Genomic DNA, 22,529 nt, shown 5'->3' on the forward strand with positions numbered 1-22,529 from the left:
CTATATGGGTATTTGCCCTCCCAATTAATCTATTTAAATCCCTCAACTGATATGCTGTGCTGATTCCATTTTCTTTTTTGTCTTCTGTCATTATCTGCCTCCTGTGACCAAAGAATGCAACTGGACATAACACCAAGCTCCCTGAGGGCCAGAACCCTGTCCACTGCTCTACCTCCAGGAGTGGGTACCGAATCTAGCAGGCAGGCTACACGCTGAGTAAGTGTTCAAGAGTGTAGGAATGAATGAACCAGTAAACAAAAGAACTGATGCTATAGGCCATGACAGAAGGGGATGGGGGAACAATGTGATTCTGAACAAAAAGGCCTTGGAAGAAGTTGGCATGGTGTATCAGAGGAGCAGCTTCCTTACCTATAAGTTGAAGACACGCCTGAATTTGCTGTAGGAGCAACTGAAATAATGTTAAGTGCGAGCTCCATAAAAATGGTAAAGCACTATTCAGAGACAGTATCTCAAATATGATGACAATAGATTGTGAATAAAATTAACTAAAGCTGGCAGTTAAGCTACAGCATAAAATTGCAGCAATCAAAGGGTTAACGCCAGAGCAGGGGTGCGGTCCAGACTTATGGAATGAATTCATGGCCCTGGTTCAGACCTTACAGAATGGAGATGGGGAAAAGCTATTGCTCAACTTGGGGATCTAGAAAGAAAGCATCTCATTGCAAAGAACCTACAGATACAGAAGTGCTCCTTTTCTTGGTTTTATTATTAGATGCTAAATCAATCATACAGAAATTGACATTTACCAGTTGACAAAGAAGGAGTTTTTCATATTTCAAAGTTACTAAGGTTAAGGTGCGTGCCCAGATGAGTACAGGTCAACCTCCTTTGCTTTTGTGAATCCTTTCCAAAAATTATTCTAGACTCTTCACCACTGTTCCCTGTGTGGTTACAGTTCAAATGAGAGACCTGAGAAATGACAAGTGGCCAGACAAGATATAGAGCAAATAAACTGAGCTATGTGTCAACATTTTCTAAGTCAGTGCATGTGTTCCCCAGTTCAACTCCTAAAAATGAATTCTCATTGCTTAGTGAGATTTTTAAAAAAAATCTCACTAGTAATAGTTGCATGGTTTTAATGTACACCGACTTTTCCAGAAATGTGCTTACTATGTAAATCAAGGCATGACTAAGATTTTGTTGAAAACTTTATCAGGAGTTGTGCTCCATTTCAGAACATCATATCCAATGCTGTTCGTGATATTGCCAATACAATGCTCATTGATCTTCATTACACACAAGGGTAAGTATCTATGATTTCATCTTATCATCTAGCATGGCAAGACCGAAGCCTTCTGACTGAAGCCCATGTTATTAAAAACTGCTTTTCCTTTTTTCTGCTTTGTACTAAAGTTAGGATACTATACTCCTTGTTTAGAAGTATATATGCATCTGGGTCATATGGACATGGAATTTTATTTCAGAATAACCAGAACATTTGTTATAAAGGAGCACTGAATCTGCAAGCATTGAGCGAACAACTAATCTCATCCAACCTACACACTCTAAAATAAAACGGAGACTCAGAGAGGTGGAGTAACTTGTTCAAGGCCACACAGCCAACTGATGACCAAGCCAGAACTGGAACTACCTAAACACCAAGTCCTCCTTTCAGCAGGCTGCCTCGCCTCAATGCGATGACTACATAAAAACACACAGAGGGAGAAAAATGAACCTCACACTTGAGAATGAAGTTGGTGACCATTAGACCTAAGGGACAGGGCTGGAGGAGGTCTCTCCTCATCTCTAGCTACCAGCACAGGGGACAAGATGGTTCAGAGAAGTTCTTGCTTTGGGTTTGTCTTGTTTTATTTTGTTTTCCACCTAAAAAGCATTAGGTGCTAGTTTGGGCACTGAGTTTGTGCAGATCGAGCTGTGGTCAATTCAGAGTTTCTCTCCAAAAGGCACACAGAGAAAGCAGTCATTCATGAGTCTTGTGTCTAAGACCACATTAAAGGGGGGGGGGCAGACAAAACATCACTTATCTTGGGAAAGCTATGTTCCGTTATTACATTAAACTTGAACTTTTTCAACAGTCCTTCATAGTAAAGAAATCAAGGTATAGCGACTCAATTTAAAAATCAGTAAAAGGTACCCCTAGTTTTAAGCCCCAAGCTTAGATATTTTTAGTCAGATGCTCTTCTTAGGAGGTCTGAATTTGCAAACAACTACATGGAACAGATACAGCACACGTCCATGTCGTTTCTATATGTAACATGTACATTAAAACTGTATGAAACAGTCCCACGAGTTAAACACAAAGTAATTAACATTTCTCTCAAAGCTGGCTTCCAGCCAAATCACTTCACCCCATTTATGAAGCAAGAACATTTCCTCCAGTAAGTAGCTTTGGCATTGGTACCCAACTAAACCAAACAGGACAGTCTCAAATCAGGAAAAGAGAAGCCAGCCAGTGAACTTGATTCTCTGAAATCAATGCCATCTACATGTAGCCCAAAGTCACCGCTACTAGGACAAACTCCCCAGCCTGGAATTAGGGTTGTCTTCCAAACAAAAGAAAATTAAAACAATATTGTTTCTAAGCCTTAAGCTAATACCAGCAATTATAACATTTATGATTCATCTATAAACCGACTCTGTCTTTTCAACTCCACTTGGCAAATATCCTCAGCTTAAGTTTCTACAGTTGCGACAGAAGAGCCTAGTATTTGAGGATGAAAACCCTGAGGGACTTTGCTTCAAATGAATATGATCCTAAACACCTATGCAATCGTTTTTATCAAAGTAATGGAATTTGTATCTCTAAAATAAAATAAAATGCAATATATCTGAAGTTACAAACATGCTAAGCCAAAACATTAACTCTCCGTGTGGAGGGATACACAGAATTGCATTTTCACATTATCTTTAGTGAGTTCTGAGGCAGGCACAGGAGACAGGCACTGGGGAAGTTGCTGGTGCAGTTGTACTGTAGCAAAGGGACAGGTCTGGTGACTTTAAAACCCTAGGGAGAAAAACAAAGAGTTCTTGATTACGGTCACTTTCTTCGACTTTCTTTTGGAAGGACCTAAATGAAAGTGGGGTGACGGATCTGGGTCTACATCGATAAAACCTCTCACTCAGAGGCTCCTCCCGTGTCACTCAAGGGACCCGCTAGGGCACCGTCAACGGAAGGGCCCGAAAATGAAGGTGTGAGGTGGAGGTCAGAGATGTTCCCTGGGAGGCGAAACATTCATTTTGCTGCACGGGGCTGAGGGTTAAGAAGGGTATCAAAAGCAGTCTAAACCTTTCCACTTACTCGGCAATCCGCATCTTATTGGAGAAGGGCTCCGGCTTCGAGATATCTGGAAAATACAGAGGAGTCACGTGAATGACATAGGAGATGGAGCTCAAAGAATGAATCCCTTTGACGTTTTATTCCTAAAACCAGCTAAATAGTTGTTCTGAGGCACTTTAGAACTATGATGGTCAACTCTGAAGTTGAGCAATGCGAGTCCTCTCATACGTCCTGAAGTAAATGGGCCCTCAATGTGGTTTCAACCATGTCATTCAATAAAATCTGGGCTTGTTTGTTTGTTTTAATAACTGCTGAAGACATTGAAATTGGGTGCTCCGTGGCCATGTCGAACTCAACACTTTCCAGAAAACAGTTATTAATAGTAGTACGATTACCCAATTAAAGCTAAAATGATCAAACGCTCTCTATCAGATCTCTATATAAATCATGTCCTGTGTCCAAAACCCTGGAAAGAATCATTTTCCAGAAAATCTCACCTTTGCTTTCAAAGCAATTTTTTTATTTAAAAACTTTTTAAAATATTTTTATTTTAAAAATTTTTTTTTAAAATTTTAAGATTTTATTTATTTGACAGACAGAGATCACAAGTAGGCAGAGAGACAGGCAGAGAGGGTAGGTGGGGGAAGCAGGATCTCCACTGAGCAGAGAGCCCAATGCGGGGCTCAATCCCAGGACCCTGGGATCATGACCTGAGCCGAAGGCAGAAGCTTTAACCCACGGAGCCACCCAGGCGCCCGAAAAACTTTTTAAATTTTTAAATGAAATTTATTTAATTTATTAATAATGATCATTTTATTATTTATTATATACTTATATATAATAAAACTAGTTATTAATTTATTGATTAAATAAATTCATTAATTTAATTTATAATTTAATTTCATTTAAATTATTTTAAAAATTTAAAAATTTATTTTAAAAATCTCACCTTTGCTTTCACTAAGCAAAATCCACTGCCTATACCTAGACACCTGTTATGATTCAGAAATAACTGACTACAAGCAACATTCTTGCTCTGAGCTTTCAAAAACTTTAAATAGACACTAACAAAGATGAAAGCTGTTCTGGATGCATCAAGACCTCATAAGCCAAAACCAGACTAACTAAAAATATTTGTATTTTATTTTGCAGGTGTACCCAATCACTGTAAGGAAAGGACGGTGGAAAGGGCCAGAAAGTGGGCAGTGGCTTCACCGTTAATAATATATTTTAGGGGCACCTGGCTGGCTCACTCAGGAGAGCATGCAACCCTTGATCTCAAGTTCATGAGTTCAAGCTCCACATTGGGTGTGGAACCTACTTTTAAAAAAAATGTATTTCATTTTCATCTAAAGTTTAAATTATTTGATTCTCCTTGGGCACAAAGCAGGAAAGAGAAAGGGTGTGAAACATGCATGAGGGGTTTTTTTTGTTTTTTTTTTTAATGATTTTATTTATTTGACAGAGAGAGATCACAAGTAGAGAGAGAGAAAGGAAGGAGCAGGCTCCCCGCCTAGCAGAGAGCCTGATTGGGACTCCATCCCAGGACCCTGAGATCATGACCTGAGCTGAAGACAGAGGCTTAACCCCCTGAGCCACCCAGGCAGTCCTGCATGAGGGTTTTATTGGAGGGACACTGCCCACCAATAAATAAGCCTTCCAGTGAGAGTCCAGAGGAAAAATTTGCCCTGTCTGTGAATGCTTGAGGTGTCTAATACTGCTCTTTGGTAAGCCATGTCATCTTAGAATAAGGAGATTGAGGTTCTTGCAGAATAAAATTCTCAAGATTTATTTTTTATTTTTCAGTCCATTAAATGCACTATCCTTTTGCTTTTACCCACCATAAATACTTATTTATGAATATGGATGTCAGTTATATTAAAATCTCTATGAGGAAAGATCTGTGTCAGATACATGCCTTTTCCATTCTCAGGCTATTTCCTTTTTCTGGATATTCCTCCTTAATTTCCCAGCTCATTGAAATTCCATCCATTCTAAAAAACCAAATCAAGTACCAATTTGCCCATGAACTGCTTCCTCACTACCAAGTCCAGAAAGAGTCCCTACCCCTTCTATGGCTATTGTCCTTCATGCCCTTGCATGGATGGTGGCATATACCACACTTAGTGATTTTGTTGAAATCATGTTGATCTTCCTATATTGAAGCCCATGCAGGAAAGAGACCATGTTTTCATCATGTTTGTGTCCCCTCCCTGCAAATCTAGCATCCATCAGAAAAGGAAATGATATTTGTTAAAGAGCATGTTGAAGTAATAGATGCTCACTAAACTGAGAGAAGTAGACCTTATTAACGGAGGGTGGGGGTGGTTGTTTTTTTATTTTGTTTTACAGAGGAAGTTTTAGAAGTTTAGGCATGAGTTGCATGACTAGAGATAATTCCAGATAACTGGAGCCCTGCCAACTACAGTTCTCCTCCACCACTCTCCCTAAAACAAGACTGACCAAATATTTAAAGAATTTTTATTCGAAGGAACAGCAAATTACTAGCTGATTTGGTGTCCAGATGTCTTGATCCAGTCCTGTATTCAAAAAGCATTGACTAAATATTATTTGTTGAATAAATCAACAGTGGTGAAACATAATAATGTTTTTGGTTTTCAAAAATGTTTTTGCTGTTATTTTTTTTTTGACAGAGGTATTAGTAATCCTCCCAAGAACTAATACACAAGGAGACCAATGTTATTCTTCCTACTTTGAAGTATGGAGGAAAATTAATACCTACAATGCCCTTTATAACTGGAATCCAGACCATTTGAGCAATTTCTCGAAACTCGTGCAATAAGTTGAAGAGAAACCGAGGACCTGAGTTTGGGTCACTCCATCCTCTGTTCAGAAGACTGTATCTCTTTCCCATTTTCATTCCAAAACAAAAATAAAACTATGAAATATGCAAAGTCTATTATTCTTTGAAGTAATTAAGGAAAACATGACCTCTACTTCCTTCTTTCTAGAAAGATAAATTTCTTAGAGCAAGGTAACATAAAAATCAGTTTGGGGTTATTGCAACAGGTTCTCTTTCTATCTATAGACTTATAATCCCCTCTTGTAGAGGTGACTGTTGGAGATAAGAATGTCAACCATAACATGCTTTGCATAAAAATTATTAGATATATACCGTGCTTAAACCAATACGGCTACGGGGGCAGACGGGGCTTAAACTCCTGCTTCGACATTGACTTACAGATCGCACCGAATTCCACTAAAAAGAGAAAGAGAGAAATAGTAGTTTGTGAAAGCTCGCATGGCTTCAAACAATATGCAATCCCATGGAGTAGGAGGTTTTCCTGATACGATTACACTTGCCCATTACTGGGCATCAATCAGCATGAGACACACACTTCACATCCTACAGCTACTCAATATTTGACAATTACTTCAGGGTGTTTCTCAGATAAAACCCCATCACAGTGAACTTTGAGATACTCAAAGTCTTGGTGCTAGAATTTCATTTTGATGAGTAAATCATTAGAAATTACATTCAAGCTTGTAAGTGTCAGAGAATGTAAGCCCAATGTGGGCAGGGATTTGGGTCTCTTTTGTTCGTTGTTGAATCGTAATAGTCAAAAGTGACTATTGAATAAATGAATACTGTTGGATGAAATGAATTAATGAATGAAGGAGGGAGGGAGGGAATCAACACGGCTGCCCATCTACTAATGAAAGTAATGAATAAGAAAACTATATATTGACTATAAATAGATCTTACTAGCAAAATCCTTCTTACAAATTTCCCTTCATTCAACTATTTCTTTTATTCCAAGTACTTCCTTTTAGGGTTTTCACATTTTGTTTTAGGAGTTTAAGCTGGGGAAAACGTTGGTGATATGCTTGAGCAGAGGAAGAAGGAAATTAAAATGCCTATTTGATGTAGGATATACAAATAGCGGCTATTTCCTCTCCCTCCCTTCCAAATTGCACTACAGAGAGTCCACACTTAGAATTTCTTAACAGAAAGTTATAGTTGCAGGAGCAAGCAGCATGTTTTATGAGTTCATTCATCATAGACCATGGTGGCTGTCAGATCAACCCAACCCAATTTCTGTAGGTTCAACTTTCATAATACAGAATAATTTATTGAGATACTATTCACTACAGTGGAATGTTTAAGCTGCAAAAACTCTTAAGTTCTTTTAAAATACTCTACTCCTATTCTCCCTTATGTTAGGAAAAATGCCACTGAAGCACTTCTCTATTCTCTCACTCAAAGAGAACGGAATCTGAGCCAACCCAGATGGTGGCTTTACGCTGGACTGAAGAATTCACTTAATTCTTCTAGGAAGGATAGGATAAAAACTCCATTGTGTGAACTACATGGAATACCCAAGCCCCCATAGCCACCCAGCCCCCACCACAACACACATTAATACACTTTCATAGCTACAACTCCATTTTGAAGGCTGCTCAATTATTTACCACGTTCAAAACATTTTACAACCAATGCACACAGGATATAACCCTCCAAAACTGATGTGCTACTCTCTCCCCACCTCCTCTGCCTTCTTTTTTTCATCCCTCCCCCCACCTCCCTATACATCATACCAAGGAGAGAAAAACAGCACATTCATCGTTTCCCAACATGGATAATCGTCAGTAAAAATTTGGCCAGCTGCTTCCTGAAAGTTAATTCCTCACTTCCCAAAGCTTAGAATTATAGAGGGCCTCCAATAAGACAAGCTCAAAGAGTTTTGCCTTTATAATAACATATTTCTAAGATGGAGGAGGCAAATATGACTAGTTTCATCTTATAAACAGAGCAACAGACAAAGAAGTCACTGCCAGGAAATTATGAAGAATCATGGACGAATCAAAGAAAGGAATCTCTTCTTTCCCAACCAGTCTGTTTCCTCTCCTTTGTATGAAACCTTATCAAGCAACTTTAGACTTCTTCTATAGAATCTCTGGGTTTATAAATGTTCTCGAACTTGTGAATCAAACACTTGGGATGAATTGTCACTATGCAAGGCCACCGTACAAAAGCCCCTCTCTTGGTGACAGCTTCTCCCTTCATAATGACACAGTCATTCTCCATGAGAGCAGGCCACACGTGATAGAGGACCAAGGGAGCAGTGAAATCAGAGTCATAGCTGCGACGGTACCTATTTTAAACACACAAAAGAACAAAATAAAGGTTAAGTGATGATGCAGTATAACTGGAGGTCATCAGTGTAAGTTTTCATTTTTTATTATGCTCAGTCTAGATGAATATGGATCCTGATTCTGTTACCAAAGAGATGGTTGTGGGCTCTTAGAATAGCAACCAAGGATAGGACTCAACATGGACTCGCATAGAACAAGCTAGGTCAGGCTAAACACATTCCTTCCTTTTTCAGAATTACAAGTTACCATTCAGGGAAACACAGGAGACAGAGACCATCTGAAATCCTATAGGTATCCTGAAAGATTTCTCATGCTCTCCTTGTGGACAAAATAAGAGAAACGTAGGTGGATGATAGACTTAAGTAGGTGGGTTAGAAACTGGCTCAATGATCATACCTCAAAGTGAAATAACTAATGAGTCAATAAAACCTTGAATTCAGCTCTCTCTCAATCTTTTGATAAGTAACATGTTCACCAATGACCTTCATGAACTGTAGGTAAATCATTCAAAGGCTAGGGATGGGTAGGAAAAGAGAAACAAATGACAATATCAAGAAATAGCTCAGCAGGGGTGCCTGGGTAGCTCAGGGAGCTAAGCCTCTGCCTTCAGCTCAGGTCATGATCTCAGGGTCCTAGGATCGAGCCCCACATCGGGCTCTCTGATCAGCAGGAAGCCTGCTTCCCCCCTCTCTCTTTCTGCCTGCCTCTCTGCCTACTTGCAATCTCTCTCTCTCTGTGTCAAATAAATAAATAAAATCTTTAAAAAAATAGCTCAACAGACAGGAACAATAAGCTGAATCTAATAAGACACAGTGTGGTGTGGATACATATGAGGTTCTGTAATTGAGTCCAAAAAGCATATAATTGCACAAATAGAGGTGATAAAAGACTTAATCATAGTACAAGTAAACAACAGATTTCAGTTGAACTCAAAATGTTCAACAACAGTGTTATATAAGAAAAAAAAAAGCAGAAAACACTACTACAAATTAGCTGGATTGACAGAGAATAAGAATGGAAAGGGTATTAGTTTCTCTAAACTCCTCCATTCAAAGCAGGGGACTATATTCAGTGTAGACACTTAAATAGGAATACTCAAAAGAGCATGGAGCACAGGCCAAAGAAACTGCTCTATCAGGAAGTCTCAAATCCCCTTTATATGGAAAAACCCAAAGCCATGAGAAGGAAGAAGTAGGAAGATATGGGGAATTGCTTCAAATACGTGAAAGGCTTCCAGGGTTTTTTTTGTGTGTTTTGTTTGTTTGTTTGTTTTTTTAAAGGTTAAACTTGTTCTGTGACATCCTCCAAGTAGAACCAAATAGTCATTATTAGGAAAACCAGTTTCAGCTCCACAACCTTCCAGAGGTATAGGTTACAGACCGCTCCACAAAGCAACACCTTCCATCTGATTAAAGGCACGGAAGCACGAGACCCCCAGAGGTCTGTGAAATGTGCAGATTCCATAAACTAAAGTGCATGAACATTTCTGAGTGGTTCTATGTGTTCTGCAAAGGAGAAAAGAATATAGGAAGAGGATTGAAAATAATATGTTCTGTAAGAAAATCAAAAAGGTCAATTGCAGTGTAATGTTCTAATAGCAGCTCTTCCATGAGTGGACACGTGTTAGGAGCGATGATCTGAAAGAAACCAGCAACAGGGCAATGGCAGGAAAATATGGCAAGCTAGACGGCCATTGGAAACACCATTATTGTGATTTGGATAAGCAAAAGAAAGGTATGTAGTCTCTGTCATCAGTAGCTCGTAGGGACATTGGGCCACCACCGTCTATCTAAACAAAGACCAAGAGCTAACATTCCCTGAGCGCTCACTACATGCCTAGCAGTGTCCTTTTCTGTTTTCTTTTTTAAGATTGTATTTATTTATATGAGACAGAAAGAAAAAGTGCACAAGCAGGGAGGAGGAGTAGAGAGAGAGAGAGAAGCAGACTCCCCAATGAACATGGAGTCCAATGTGGGACCCAATCCCAGGACCCCAAGGTCTTGATCAGAGCTTAACTGCTTAACCCACTGAAGCACCCAGGCGTCCCCATGCCAAGCAGTGTCCTAAGTACTTTCTCTGAATAAGTTCAACTAACATTCTCCAGACCCAGGAAATAGGTATTATTATTTCCCCCATCTGACAGAGAGGGAACTAAGAAACAGAAAAATAAAGTAGCATGCCCCAGGTTATAGAACTAATTGGTAGGAGAGCTGGGATTTGAACCCAAGCAGCTCGATGCCAGAGCCTCAAGCCTCACAGTGTTCCTAACCACTAGCTTGACCTCCTCCCAGTAACCTCCAGCTGTATTATAAGATCCCATAAAGTTTCAGTAAAATATTTTAAATTAATTTAATTTCTTCTCATTTACATAGGAAACATCTACCACGTAAAAGCTGATAGAAATCCAATGGTCCTGATGAGTCTCAAACGCTGGTGTGCGCAAGGAACACCTGGGTGTTTGTTAAATGGCAGATTCTTCAGCCCCACTCCAAACCTGCTGCATAAAATAGCATGGGGTGTGACCCAGGAACCTGCCTTTTTAACAAGACTTGAGTAATTCTGACACAAGCGATATATCTCTGTGCCCTACTTGGAGACACCCAGCCAAAATACTGCAGTAGAAACTGGTAAAAAGGAATACACATTAATGTTCCTTTTTTGAGTGTTTTTAGGGCAGCCCCTTTTCTTAGTGTTCCAGACAGGTTCCGGTACTCATTAGCTCCCCCCAAGACCAATATAGTCAGCAGAAAAGATAACATCACCTCTCAATCACATTTGACTGGGAAAGAGAATGAGGCCAGGAGAGGGGTCTGCCCTGTGGCACAGAGAAGCACATGGCAGGGACCGGAAGTCAGCTCATGTCTGTTGATTCCCCACCCAGAGCTCTTTTCCCTAAATTGCTTCCAGGCAATAAAGAAAAGGTTATTTATTGTTTAAAAAAACAAAAATCCCTTAGCTTGTACTCTTATGTCTCTTACTTGCAATCATTAAAAATTTCTCCATCCGCCCCAAATGCAATATCTAGGGGTGGGTCTAAAGCCTGCATGGCAAAGGCAATGCAACATATCTCCTGGATAAAGTTGCTGAGGAGGCAAAAGTCAACTTCAGGAGGAAATGAAATCTTGGGATTGACATTCATGGCTCGGATCACATCCTGGAAAACAAAAAGAGGGCATCCCCTTGTTACCAACCTGTGACAAGAAGCTCTGACATCCAAAAGGGGTTATGATGGGTTGTTGGGGGGAGGGTTGGGGCAGGGAAAGAGCACATGGGTAGACTAGGAAACTAGTTTGTAAACTAGGAAAGCTGCACACGTGCTAGAGGAGAAAGAGTCCCTAGTGGGGAAAGAGGAAAGATGATGTAGAGGACAAATGGCGTACTAAAGGCCAAGAGAGTCTCTCCCCCACCCCCACCAAACTAAAAGTAAATACACTGAGTGGCTTTTATTCATTAGTTCCTCAATTTTCTATTCTGGGCAGGTACAGGAAGTGCCAACTTGTTCCTAGTCTAGAATAACAGCAGTTATAATACTTGGACTTATTGGGTGTTTGCTTTGTACCAAGTCTTATGCTAAGCAAATTACTTGCTTGTTTTTCACTTAATCCTCTCAAGAACTCTTGATGGGGTCATGGCCATTGTGGCTCCCACGTAAAGCACAAACAGGTGAAGTAAATGTGCAAGGTCAGACAGCTAGGATGTGGCACAGCCAGGGTGTGAGTCTATACCGACCTTCCCCAAAGCCATTGCTCTTAAGCCGTATGGTATTCTAGTTCCAGTCTTAAGAACCCATCCAAAGACTAGAACTATAAAGGTCAGACTATTTTTTCCCCCTAAAAGTCTAAGAAAGAGCCAATAATGACCAGTTCTACAAAGTCAGTTGGCCGCTGCTCATTTCTGCTATCCTGTCACATAAAAGCAATCCAGAGCACTGGGTGGATTTCTGAGTTATTGGTCTTGCATGTAAAGAGCAGCCGCAGCACACCAGTCCCGCTAAGAGACCCAACACTTACGTTAACACTGCTTTGGGAATCATATAGATCAAGATGACAAATGATATAATCCGAGACAGCATCTTCAAAGTTATTCGACCCTGCGAGAGACGGTGTCAACGATTTCCTCACGCGGATCTTGAAATGTCTGAATGCCATCTTAGCTACATGGAACGCCTCCTGCATGTAAAAATGCAGCCAATTTATTAGGTAGAAGAAGGGGAGTAAAAAATCCAAAGTAAGAGAAGAAGAAAGAATACCCACCAAAAATTCAACATCGTGTGGGTCTTCTGAACATTAAATACAGTTGATCAAAACTAATTTTAGTCTGGGAGAAAATACATATCTCAATTTTGAAAAGTACATAAATACATCTGTGACTATGCATGTTCATCTGTTTCAAGACAGTGGATCATTGTTCCAGTAACCTCAAGTTCGAGAGGCAGCACAGTGGAGAGGTTCAAGGAAACAGATCGTCTGTGGTTAAATAAACACCTAAAAAGTGCTGATTAGGGGGCGCCTGGGTGGCTCAGCTGGTTAAGCACCAGACTCTTGATTCCGGCTCTGATCATGATCTCAGGGTCATGGGATCGAGCCCCATGCATCTTTCTTTACTCCTTCTTCTGTGCTTAGCAGAGTCTCCTTCTCTCCCGATGCCCTTTCTCTTTCTCGCTCAGATAAGTAAATAAATCTTTTTTTTTTAAGTGCTGGTTGATGCTATGATCCCACCACAATGTCATATTACTGGTCCAAAAATGAAATTATCAATCTGTGTTTACGTTATACAAAGACACATATCAAGTATCTGGCAAGTTTGCTGGCGTATTTTGATTCAACAAACATTTATTAAATGCCTGTTATGTAGTAGGCACCGAGCAAACTCAGTTATGCATGAGAGACATGGCCATTAAGCTTACAGAATCTTCACCAACTTCTTAATGAAATGAACCACGGTTGGCAAACTTTTTTCTGTAAAGAGCCAGAGATTAAACATTTAAGGCTTGCCTAAAACACGTAATCTTTGGTCACATTTTTTTTTACACTTATCAAAAAATGTAAAACCATTCTTACATTCTTAGCTCTTAGGTGGTATTCTCCTTAGAAATAACAGGCCAGGACAAGATCTGGCCCTCAGGTCATAGTTGACATAAATTAATAACATAGAATAACACTCAGTAGACTCCGATAATTCTGCTCTCATACCAGTGTTTCCTTTTGTTTTTAAATATTAACTGTTTTTCTCATTTCTCATAATGGACCCTTACTATCTCAGTAAGGTACCCACAGAACAAATACCTTTGAGAACTAAGGATTCTATATGAGCCCTTTTAATCTGCTATCCTCAAGTAGCTCATGTCCTAAAAGTTTTAGAAACTACTCTTAGTTCAATAGACAGAAGAGTTAACACAAGTCAGCCTTCTGATTTGAGAAGGAAAGGAAATCAATTGGAAGACTGGTGTAAATCAACATAGTTTATATTCATAGCTTATATTCATTATATTATATTCATAGTTTATATTCATTTGAGCTAATCCTATATTTATGACTACTTCTTCAACAAATGCCTGGGCGGTATAAGTATTGATATATATGAAAAATTAGCCATCCCAAATATTTGTAACAGGAGGAAGGAAGAAATAAGCAAGCAAATGGAGATCCCACCCTCCCTCTGTGACCTCAGGTCCAGGCTGTCCCTTCGGGCCGTAGGGTCCTGTTTACCCAGCACCTTCTTCCCGCTGCCCACCCCGCCCCCGCCCTCCAAGGCGCAGCCCCACCGGCGTCACCTACCACGGTGGCGATGTAGATAATCCGCTGCACGGTCTCGGCTTTGTCAATGCAGCGCCGCAGCAGGCACTGCGCGTCCAGGCGGGCCTGGGAATAGGCGTCGCTGAACCGAGACAGGAGGGCAGCCTTGCGCGCCACGTTGGACATTTTGGCGCGATTCGGGGACGGGGTCCTGATCTTCACGACGGCGGCGGAGGGGCTGGTGGACCGGCTGCGGCTGCGGCTGTGGCTGCGGCTGCGGCTGTGGCTGTGGCTGTGGCTGCGGCTGTGGCTGTGGCTACGGCTGCGAGGGCCAGGGCTGGGAGTCCGGCTCCTGGCGGACCTGTTGGCAAGCAAGAAGCAGCAGGAGAAGCACTGGGATTCGCTTCCGGCCACGGGAACAGCAGGGGAAGCAGCTGCCCCCGCGAGCTACCAGGCATCAAGTACACGGTCATGCGCTCTCTATCTGCACGGGGACTTGGCTCCTCACTTACCCTTTAAGCAGCCCTTAAAGCTCAACATGGATTGTTGGCATTCTCTAAAGCCAAGGAGCCAGTGGCTCAGAAAACTAAAGTAACACCGCCAGCAAGCCCGAATTAAAGAGATCAGCTTCTCAGTATTTCGTACCCCAGTCTTGGGTGCTAACATATCACAGAGGCTTTAGGGTATAAAACGGGATGAACACTCAACCATAAGAAAGATGTGTGTTCTCGTTCTATGGCGGTGGGGCCGTTCACACTCATTTCTCCTCTCCAGAGCCCGAGTTCTCACCGGCGACAGGTTCGCCGGATTTCTGGGCGGGAATGGGGAATGAAAGATCCGGTGAGCTAACACATGCGGAAGCACTTGGTGAATTTTAAAGCTGGGCATCTTGAATAGTATCGCTATCGAGTACAAGGTAGATTATCAAAGGAAATGGGCCGCCAAGGAGGGAAGTGGTGGAGAAACTAGGAGGCAAACGGTAATGCGAGGCCCGCTTTGAAGCTGGAGAGAGGCGCAAAAGCCCTGGGCAGCAGTCCAACAATTTCTATGGTGCAAGAAATACTGTCACCACGGCCGATCCCAAGCTATGAATGTGACATCACACTGAACTTGGAGGGAGGCAGAAATGCACAGAATCAGGTCTTGGGAGCCAGCACAAGCTGGTACCAACTGATCATGGCAGAATGACTCCCCAGAATGCAAGGCTAAGGTGGCATTTAGGGAAATGGGGACCAGGTATGGGAGTGGCTCCGATAGCTTGGGTCAGGGCTCGCTGTGGGGCTGAGGGAGGTGGTGGGTGGTAAAAAGAAAAGGAAATGGTCCCAGAGAAGCATCCTGCTCTGTCCTCATGGAACTCCCAATGACCTGTCTTAACATTCTGTCCATCAGTAGAAAGGGATGTCACAGAACACTCACCCACACACTGCATCAGAAAGTAAAATGACCGGTGGTCATCCCAGAGAGGGGACTCCCAGGCCTCAGAGAACAGGACGCTCCTATTATGGAAGATTCTTCCAGCACGGACACCATGCTCGCACGATAGGCCCACCCGAATCTGCTTTCAAGCCACATAACTCTCAGTTTCATTCCTTGGGCTTCCATGTCAGCCCCCAGTTAATTAGGGCCCAAGCACTGACAATCTCGGAGGTATTTTCTCTCTCTGGAAGGGTGCAGTTAGAGAAAACAATCCCTCTGCAATTCTAAGTTTCCTATACTGTGGGGGTTTGGGTACAAAAGGTCATCTCATTGTTTTTTTTTTCTTTCCCAAGTCACGCTTTTACCACTACCAAAAAGCACTTAAAGGAAAAGATCTGTGAGAATGTGTCTGACCTTCCTTGAAGTGCAGATTTTTCAGCAGACAAAACCGCTATCTCGTCCTTCAGTGTTCGGAGCTGTTTCTCATAATCGGAAATCACTTCGGGCCGCTGCTCTGAGCCCCGCTTGTCAATGCCTCGCTGGTCCAGCCTCCTCTGCTCAGAGGTCCTCGGTTCGGAGGCTCTAGGCTCCGAACACCGGTGCTCTGTGCTTCTGTGTTCTAAGTTTCGGTGGCGGGAGTCCTCCTGGATTTGAAGAGATTTAAGCCTGAACAGAAAACAAAAATTGAGGAAAGAAAAGAGAAAGGGGGGGGGGAGGATGGAAGAAAGATACCAGCAACGACTGGCATACCTAACACACAGAGGCTACTCTACTTAGCGATGCCTTTCCTGCGTTGGACTACTCTGATGGAAACACAGGAGGAATAAAAACCAATCAGAAAAGAGCAGAATTGCCAGGGTCAGAGGGCTACCCCATGTCTGCAGCTTGCATGAAAAAGGCTCCTGAGAAAGTAATACATAGGCAGATTCTTCAGCAAAAGCAGAGTGGGCCTATAGTCATGCTGTCCTATATTAGGCTGATCCTAACTGCACAGAGTCTGGAAGCACTGGACCTCCAAAACCTAGGTCCTGAAGCTGGCCAAAGATACAATTTCCTATCTTCATTGGCTCTTTGATTCTCTGAGCAGATGGAATGGCTGGGGGTGGGGGAAGGGGGGATGACAATGGAGATTGGATAACATCCACAGTACTAGGACAAAGGGTGAATTTGTAAAAAAAAATGTATTCTAGAGACAAAGCTTTGGAAATAAACTTGGCATCCTTATAAAGATGCAGAGAAGCAGGGCACCTGAATGGCTTAGAGGGTTAAGCCTCTGTCTTCAGCTCAGGTCATGGTCTCAGGGTCCTGGGATCGAACTCCGCATCGGGCTCTCTGCTCAGCAGGGAGCCTGCTTCCTCCTCTCTCTCTGCCTGCCTCTCCGTCTACTTGTGATCTCTCGCTCTGTGTCAAATCAATAAAATCAAATCTTAAAAAAAAAAAAAAAGATGCAGAGAGGCATGACTAGCTAAAGCAGGAGCAAAGCCACACAAAGAGAACATGCTGTGATGAAAAGGCCAATGATGGAAGATGAAAAGGTAAGGGCTAAGGTTAAGAAGGACACAGAGAAGCTAAAAACGCAACAGCAGAATTAACCGCTGCACTGGAAACGGTAAAGACCAGAATTGCTGCTATAAGAAATCACTGAATTATAGGGTCAAAGAATCTGAAAAGGTCTGTCAAGTAGGAAATAAGAGATGAAAATGATGGTGAGAGCTCTTTCCCCCTAAGCAGGCTGAGACGACCTCTGAAAATAGCCCGCTATTCGTGTGAAGCTAGAGGTTCAAATCTTCACTTTCACTTTAAGAACACAGGTGAGCCTCCCAGGCCATCAAGGGTATGCAGATCTGAAAAGCCACCAAGTATTATCTGAAGGACATCGCTTCTCAGAAGCAGAGTGTGCCCTCCCGTCGCTACACTGGTGGGGATGGTAGGTGTGCCCGGGGCAAACAATGAGGCTGCACACAGGGTCTGTGGCCCATGAAGATTGCTGAATTATCCCTGCCCGTGCTTAAAAATGCCAAGAGTCATGATGAACTTAAAGGTTTTGATGTCAGTTCTCTGGGTACTGAGCACACCCAGGTGAGCCAAGTCCCCCAAGATGTGATGAAGAATTTACAAGGCAGATGGTCGGATTAACCCCTGCATGAGCTCTCCCTGCCACATCGAGATGGCCGTTGCTGAAAAAGAGCGGACTGTCCCTAAACCAGTAGAGGAGGTTGCCCAGAAGTAAAGGATATCTCAGAAGAAATTGAAGAAACAAAAATTTATGGCCCGGGAATGAATTTTGCATAGAATAAATGCACATAAAACTAAAGAGAGAGAGAGAGAAAAAGAAAATGATGGTGAGAGGGGAGAGAGATGTAGACAACAGAGCAGTACTCCCAGCTACGATGTTGGGTGTTCCCGAAGAAATCAGAACAATGGAACATGTGTGAAGGCAGCAAAAAGATATTTTGTGTGTGTGTGTGTGTGTGTGTGTGTGTATACAATTCCCACTTGCTTATTTGGTTGGGGGGGATCAAAATTAGGATCAATGAAGGTGTAGCATCTTACACCTGTCAGAATGGCTGGAAAAACGACAAGAAATAACAAGTGTTGGTGAGGATGTGGAAAAGGAAACCCTTGTGCACTGTTGGTGGGAATATAAATTGCTGTAGCCACTGTGAAAAATGATATGGAGTTTCCTCAAAAAATTAAATATTGAAATCTAATAATTCCACTACTGGGTATTTACCCAAAGAAAACAAAAACATTAATGTGAAAAGATATGCGCACCCCTATATTTACTGCAGCATTATTTACAATAGCCACGATGGTAATAAGCTTCCATAAGTAACCTGTGTCCATTGATAGATGAATAGATAAATATGTGATATATGTATATGTGATATGATGTGACATACATATTTATATATATGTCTATACACACATTTTATATATATATATAATATATATATATATACACACACACATAGACATACAATGGAATATTACTCAGCTATAAAAAAGGACTAGATCTTGCCATCTGTGACAACATGGATGGACCTAGAGGGTGTTACTCTAAGTGTAATAAGTCAGAAAAAAAAAGACAAATGCCATAAGATTTCACTAATATGTGAAGTTTAAGAAAACAAAACAAATGAATCAATAAGCAAAAAGCAGAAACAGACCCATATATACAGAGAACAAACTGGTGGTTGTCAGAGGGGGGAGGCATGGGGAGATGGGCGAAGGGGGCGAAGGGGAGTGGGAGGTATAGGCTTCTGCATACGGAAGAAATAAGTCACAGGAATAAAAGACACGGCATAGGGGATACAGTCATCCGTACCATAATGGCATCGTAGGGTGACAGACAGTAGCCACACTTACGAACATAGCATAAGGTACGTACAGAGCTGTCAAATCGCTATGCTGTACATCTGAAACTAACAGTGAGTCAACTAGAATGTGTTTATGTTCTCCTCCTCCAGATTATTTACAGAATAATCTGAAATTTAAACATTTGCTGCAATGATTATCACAATGTTATTTCCAATGTTTAAAATCAGTATCAAAGTAACTATCCAATATTAGGGAAATGTCTAGATAATGGAACACAATGCATCTATTTAAAACCAAGTTTTGCAGTATTTTTTTCTTAGTAATATAGAAAAACAATGTTAAGTGAAAAGATGGGGTCCAAAATTGTATACTTATGCTGATTTTTGCAGTATTAAGTCCAATTTTTAATGGATCAATTGGAAGAAATTGCAAAATGGTAACAAGAACTAGCTCTGGAATTTTGAAAGGGTCTTTGGGTTCCTCTTACACTCTGTTGTACTTTGAAATTTTTCTATACTAGATAGCTAACGTTCTTGTAGTAAGAAAAAAATTTTATAAAATTAATAAAAAATATTTCTGCCTTTCCTCTTTGTGAACAGCTTCTTTTGTATTGTAATGGAGCACCAAAAAGCTAAATTCAAAGATCAATCAGCAGGCTGCAAAAATCCTGTCATTTTTTTTTCTTACTGCTTTTTTAGCTGATTTATTTCCTCCTCTGCAGCCAAAAGGGATATGGCCGATCTGTTCTTGGTTTCTTCAAGAGTCTTTTCAGTTTCAGCCAGACTGTAAGAGAAATCAGTAACTAAAGACCGATTTTCCAAAATTGGCAGACTTTCCAAATCAAGGCATAGGTTCTCCCAGGAACTTTTGGCATATGATATAAGTTCAACATAAACAAGATTAAGTTATGATACATCTGCATCCAATCAGATGCCATTGCAAATATTATGTTGTGCTTGTATGCAAAAAATATGCAGGCATTCTTTCTCAAGGTTAAACGCAAAGACATTACAAAGTGACTACCACCAAAGAGCTTATGTAATAATTACTAACATTAGAATGTAAAAGGCAAAGAAACTTGTTCCCTTCCTCCTTCTCTGTCTCCTCATTCATCTGTTCTAATCACACTAAATCTTCAGGCTGCCTCTCCCTATAAAATCCCCATTCCTAATACCATTTTCTGCAGTATTCTCATTACTTTACACTGTAGAGTTGCATTTGACCTAATTTTCCCAGACTTCCTAAATATAAAGAAAAAATTATTTGCCCACCTACAAAGAAAATCTTCCAAAGTCAAACTTGCCTACCAAGTATTTCATGCCTCTGACTTCCATAATTTATTGAGCATGATTTTCCTAAGTTTTCAACATAGCTAAGTCATTGTCAAGGACTCTCTTCATTGTAGACAAATCATAACAAATCATATTATTTCTTTAGGTCTATTTAAAATTTTAAAAGAAATGGGAATGTGTAGATGACATCGGATGGAGACCAGTGGTTCTCCATTAAGTTGCCTTAGTCCAGTGAGAGATCATAGGTGGGCAAAGGTTTCTTGACTTCTTGGACCCTACTTCCCTGAACTATCCAGGTTCTTTCATCCAAGGCTAAGAGAGTGCAGTTGCTGTCTAGACTCACACTAGTCTTCTTCCTTTCTTTTAGATGGAAGAATGGAAGGTCAAACACTGGGGTCCTCTCCTAAGCAGTGAAGCAGATAGAGAAATAATGGTCTACCAGGATTCCTACCAAGTTCCCACAGATTCCAGCCGATCAGGCAATACAAGAGGTGGTGTGATTACCCAATGTTCCTTCCCGTCTCCTCCTTCTCCTCCTCCCCTTACAGGCAGACAACCTGTGAGTGGTCTTGCAATTGTTTCCCCTGCCTGTCTCAAGCAGTCTCCCCTTCTCCAGAGTGCCTCCAACACTTGGTTCACACTAACAGTCTCATTACAAATACACTGTGAACTACTTAAGGGCAAGAATTATTTTTTTACTTATCTTTTTATCCCCAGCACCTCAGATAGTGCCTGTGAACATGGTAGTGATGAATGAATACAATGTCTAAAGGCTTTTTAAAAAAATGCCAAAGTAGCAGTAACTTCATAATAGAGCTATTGGCGATTAAGAGGAAAATGCTGTGATTTAATTCAAAGGTGAATATGTTACAGGTTTTTAAATATGTTACAGGTTTTTAAAAGTATATATGGAGAAAAAAATTAACATATTTGTCATGAGAAAACTGTAGAAAATTAAAAGAAGCAAATAAGAAGTAAGGAAGGAGAGTATGAACAGGAATAGTTGTGTTTTTCTCTTAAGACATGGCACTCGTGTGTGAACACATGTACATACAACCAAACATACATGCTAATTTGGCACCTTTGAATGATATACAGAGAGAAGAAAGAAAGTCACATTCAGGTGCCAAGCATTATTTTAAGCAAGTTAATGGACCCTACTTGGACCCTACTTCCCTGAACTATCCAGTTATTTATTTTTTATTAGGGATTTATTCATTCATTGAGGATATACCATGTATCAGGCATGATGTTGGGTGCTGGGGATACAACAGTGTCAGAATAGCAGATACAAGACAGTAACCCTTTGGGGCTTCTAGGCTGGTGGATCAGAAACATGCAAACCAATCTTTTCAAGTTCCAAATTATGGTAAGAGCTCTTCCCAGATCACTGTGAAAGTGAACTACGGAGCGGAGGTAAGGAAAAACCTTTCGATATACGTGGTCACAGAAAGACTCTGAGAAAGTTACATTTCAACTGAGACCTGAAAGATAACAAAGAAGCAGCGAGGCAAAGAACCAGAGAGAGAGAGAGACCGCCATGTTTCTGAAAGAGCACAAAGGTTTCAAGGTGAGGAAGAGGACCACAGACTAGGTGAGGAGAGCCTGGCATGAGACGAGGGTGGAAAGAGAGGTAGGGCCAGATCACACAGGGCTTTGGAGAGTCCCGGTAAGGAGTTTAGAAATTTTTTTCTAAGTGTGAAAGGAGGCTACTAACAGCTTTTAAGGCGGAGTCTGCCTTTATTAATTTCTATGTGTGAAATGGATCATAGTAGAGCAAGAATGAAAGCAAGGAAGGGACAACTGGTCGAAGAAACAGGTATCAGGGCCTTGAACTAGGACGATGGAGGTAGAATAGGAAGAAAAGTACAAGGGTGGGAGAAGTTTAGCAGGTAGATTCAACTGGACTTGCCAATAGATCGGAGATAGGAAATGAGGACATGTGGGATTCATAACCAGAGCCCAAGGATAAAGTCTAGACATCTTCCTTTCAGAGAATTCATCAAACTTGGGCAGATCCGTCCCCATTCAGCACTATAGAATTTGCTCCTTCGGAACTGAGTCAAAACCAATCTGGTCTCCACAAAGTTAGACACAGGGAATCTCCTTGGTGGGCCACTCATTTCACAGCCGGTAGCATCCTGACTCTAAAGGCAAGTAGAGTAAGAAAGAAGAGACTTAGCTACTATAGAATGTGGAGGACAGACAGCATCATTTGTGATGCCTTAAAAAAATAAGAAGGTGGGTCAAAAACCAAACGAAACTAGGAAATCCAAGGTAAAGGAGCAAATACCTTCCTCTGTGCAACTTTCAAATGAGATGCACATGGCTAGGTTGGGGGAGAGGGGGGAGGATGCATCTAGATAGTGTACACATGAATGATAAAGC

The 22,529-nt window shown here is 41.3% G+C and overlaps 1 protein-coding gene across 2 annotated transcripts in view; it reads right to left on the minus strand.

Moving 5' to 3' along the window:
• Positions 1–709: 709 nt before the first annotated feature.
• The window catches only part of SPATA18 (spermatogenesis associated 18), a 38,554-nt gene continuing 16,734 nt past the window's right edge, over positions 710–22,529 (minus strand). The window contains exons 5-13 of one of the 2 annotated variants that reach the window (XM_044268116.1): positions 19,537–19,632; positions 15,943–16,194; positions 14,155–14,473; positions 12,388–12,546; positions 11,356–11,531; positions 8,253–8,376; positions 6,396–6,479; positions 3,281–3,326; positions 710–2,986 (exon numbers count right to left, since the gene is read on the minus strand). In XM_044268116.1, the coding sequence (XP_044124051.1) occupies positions 2,979–2,986; positions 3,281–3,326; positions 6,396–6,479; positions 8,253–8,376; positions 11,356–11,531; positions 12,388–12,546; positions 14,155–14,473; positions 15,943–16,194; positions 19,537–19,632 (1,264 nt within the window). In that variant the 3' untranslated portion in view covers positions 710–2,978. The remainder of the gene's footprint in view (positions 2,987–3,280; positions 3,327–6,395; positions 6,480–8,252; positions 8,377–11,355; positions 11,532–12,387; positions 12,547–14,154; positions 14,474–15,942; positions 16,195–19,536; positions 19,633–22,529) is intronic. The other variant, XM_044268117.1, reaches the window with a different exon arrangement.

Source organism: Neovison vison, chromosome 11 (assembly GCF_020171115.1).
Source record: "Neovison vison isolate M4711 chromosome 11, ASM_NN_V1, whole genome shotgun sequence".
Lineage (NCBI taxonomy): Eukaryota > Metazoa > Chordata > Mammalia > Carnivora > Mustelidae > Neogale > Neogale vison.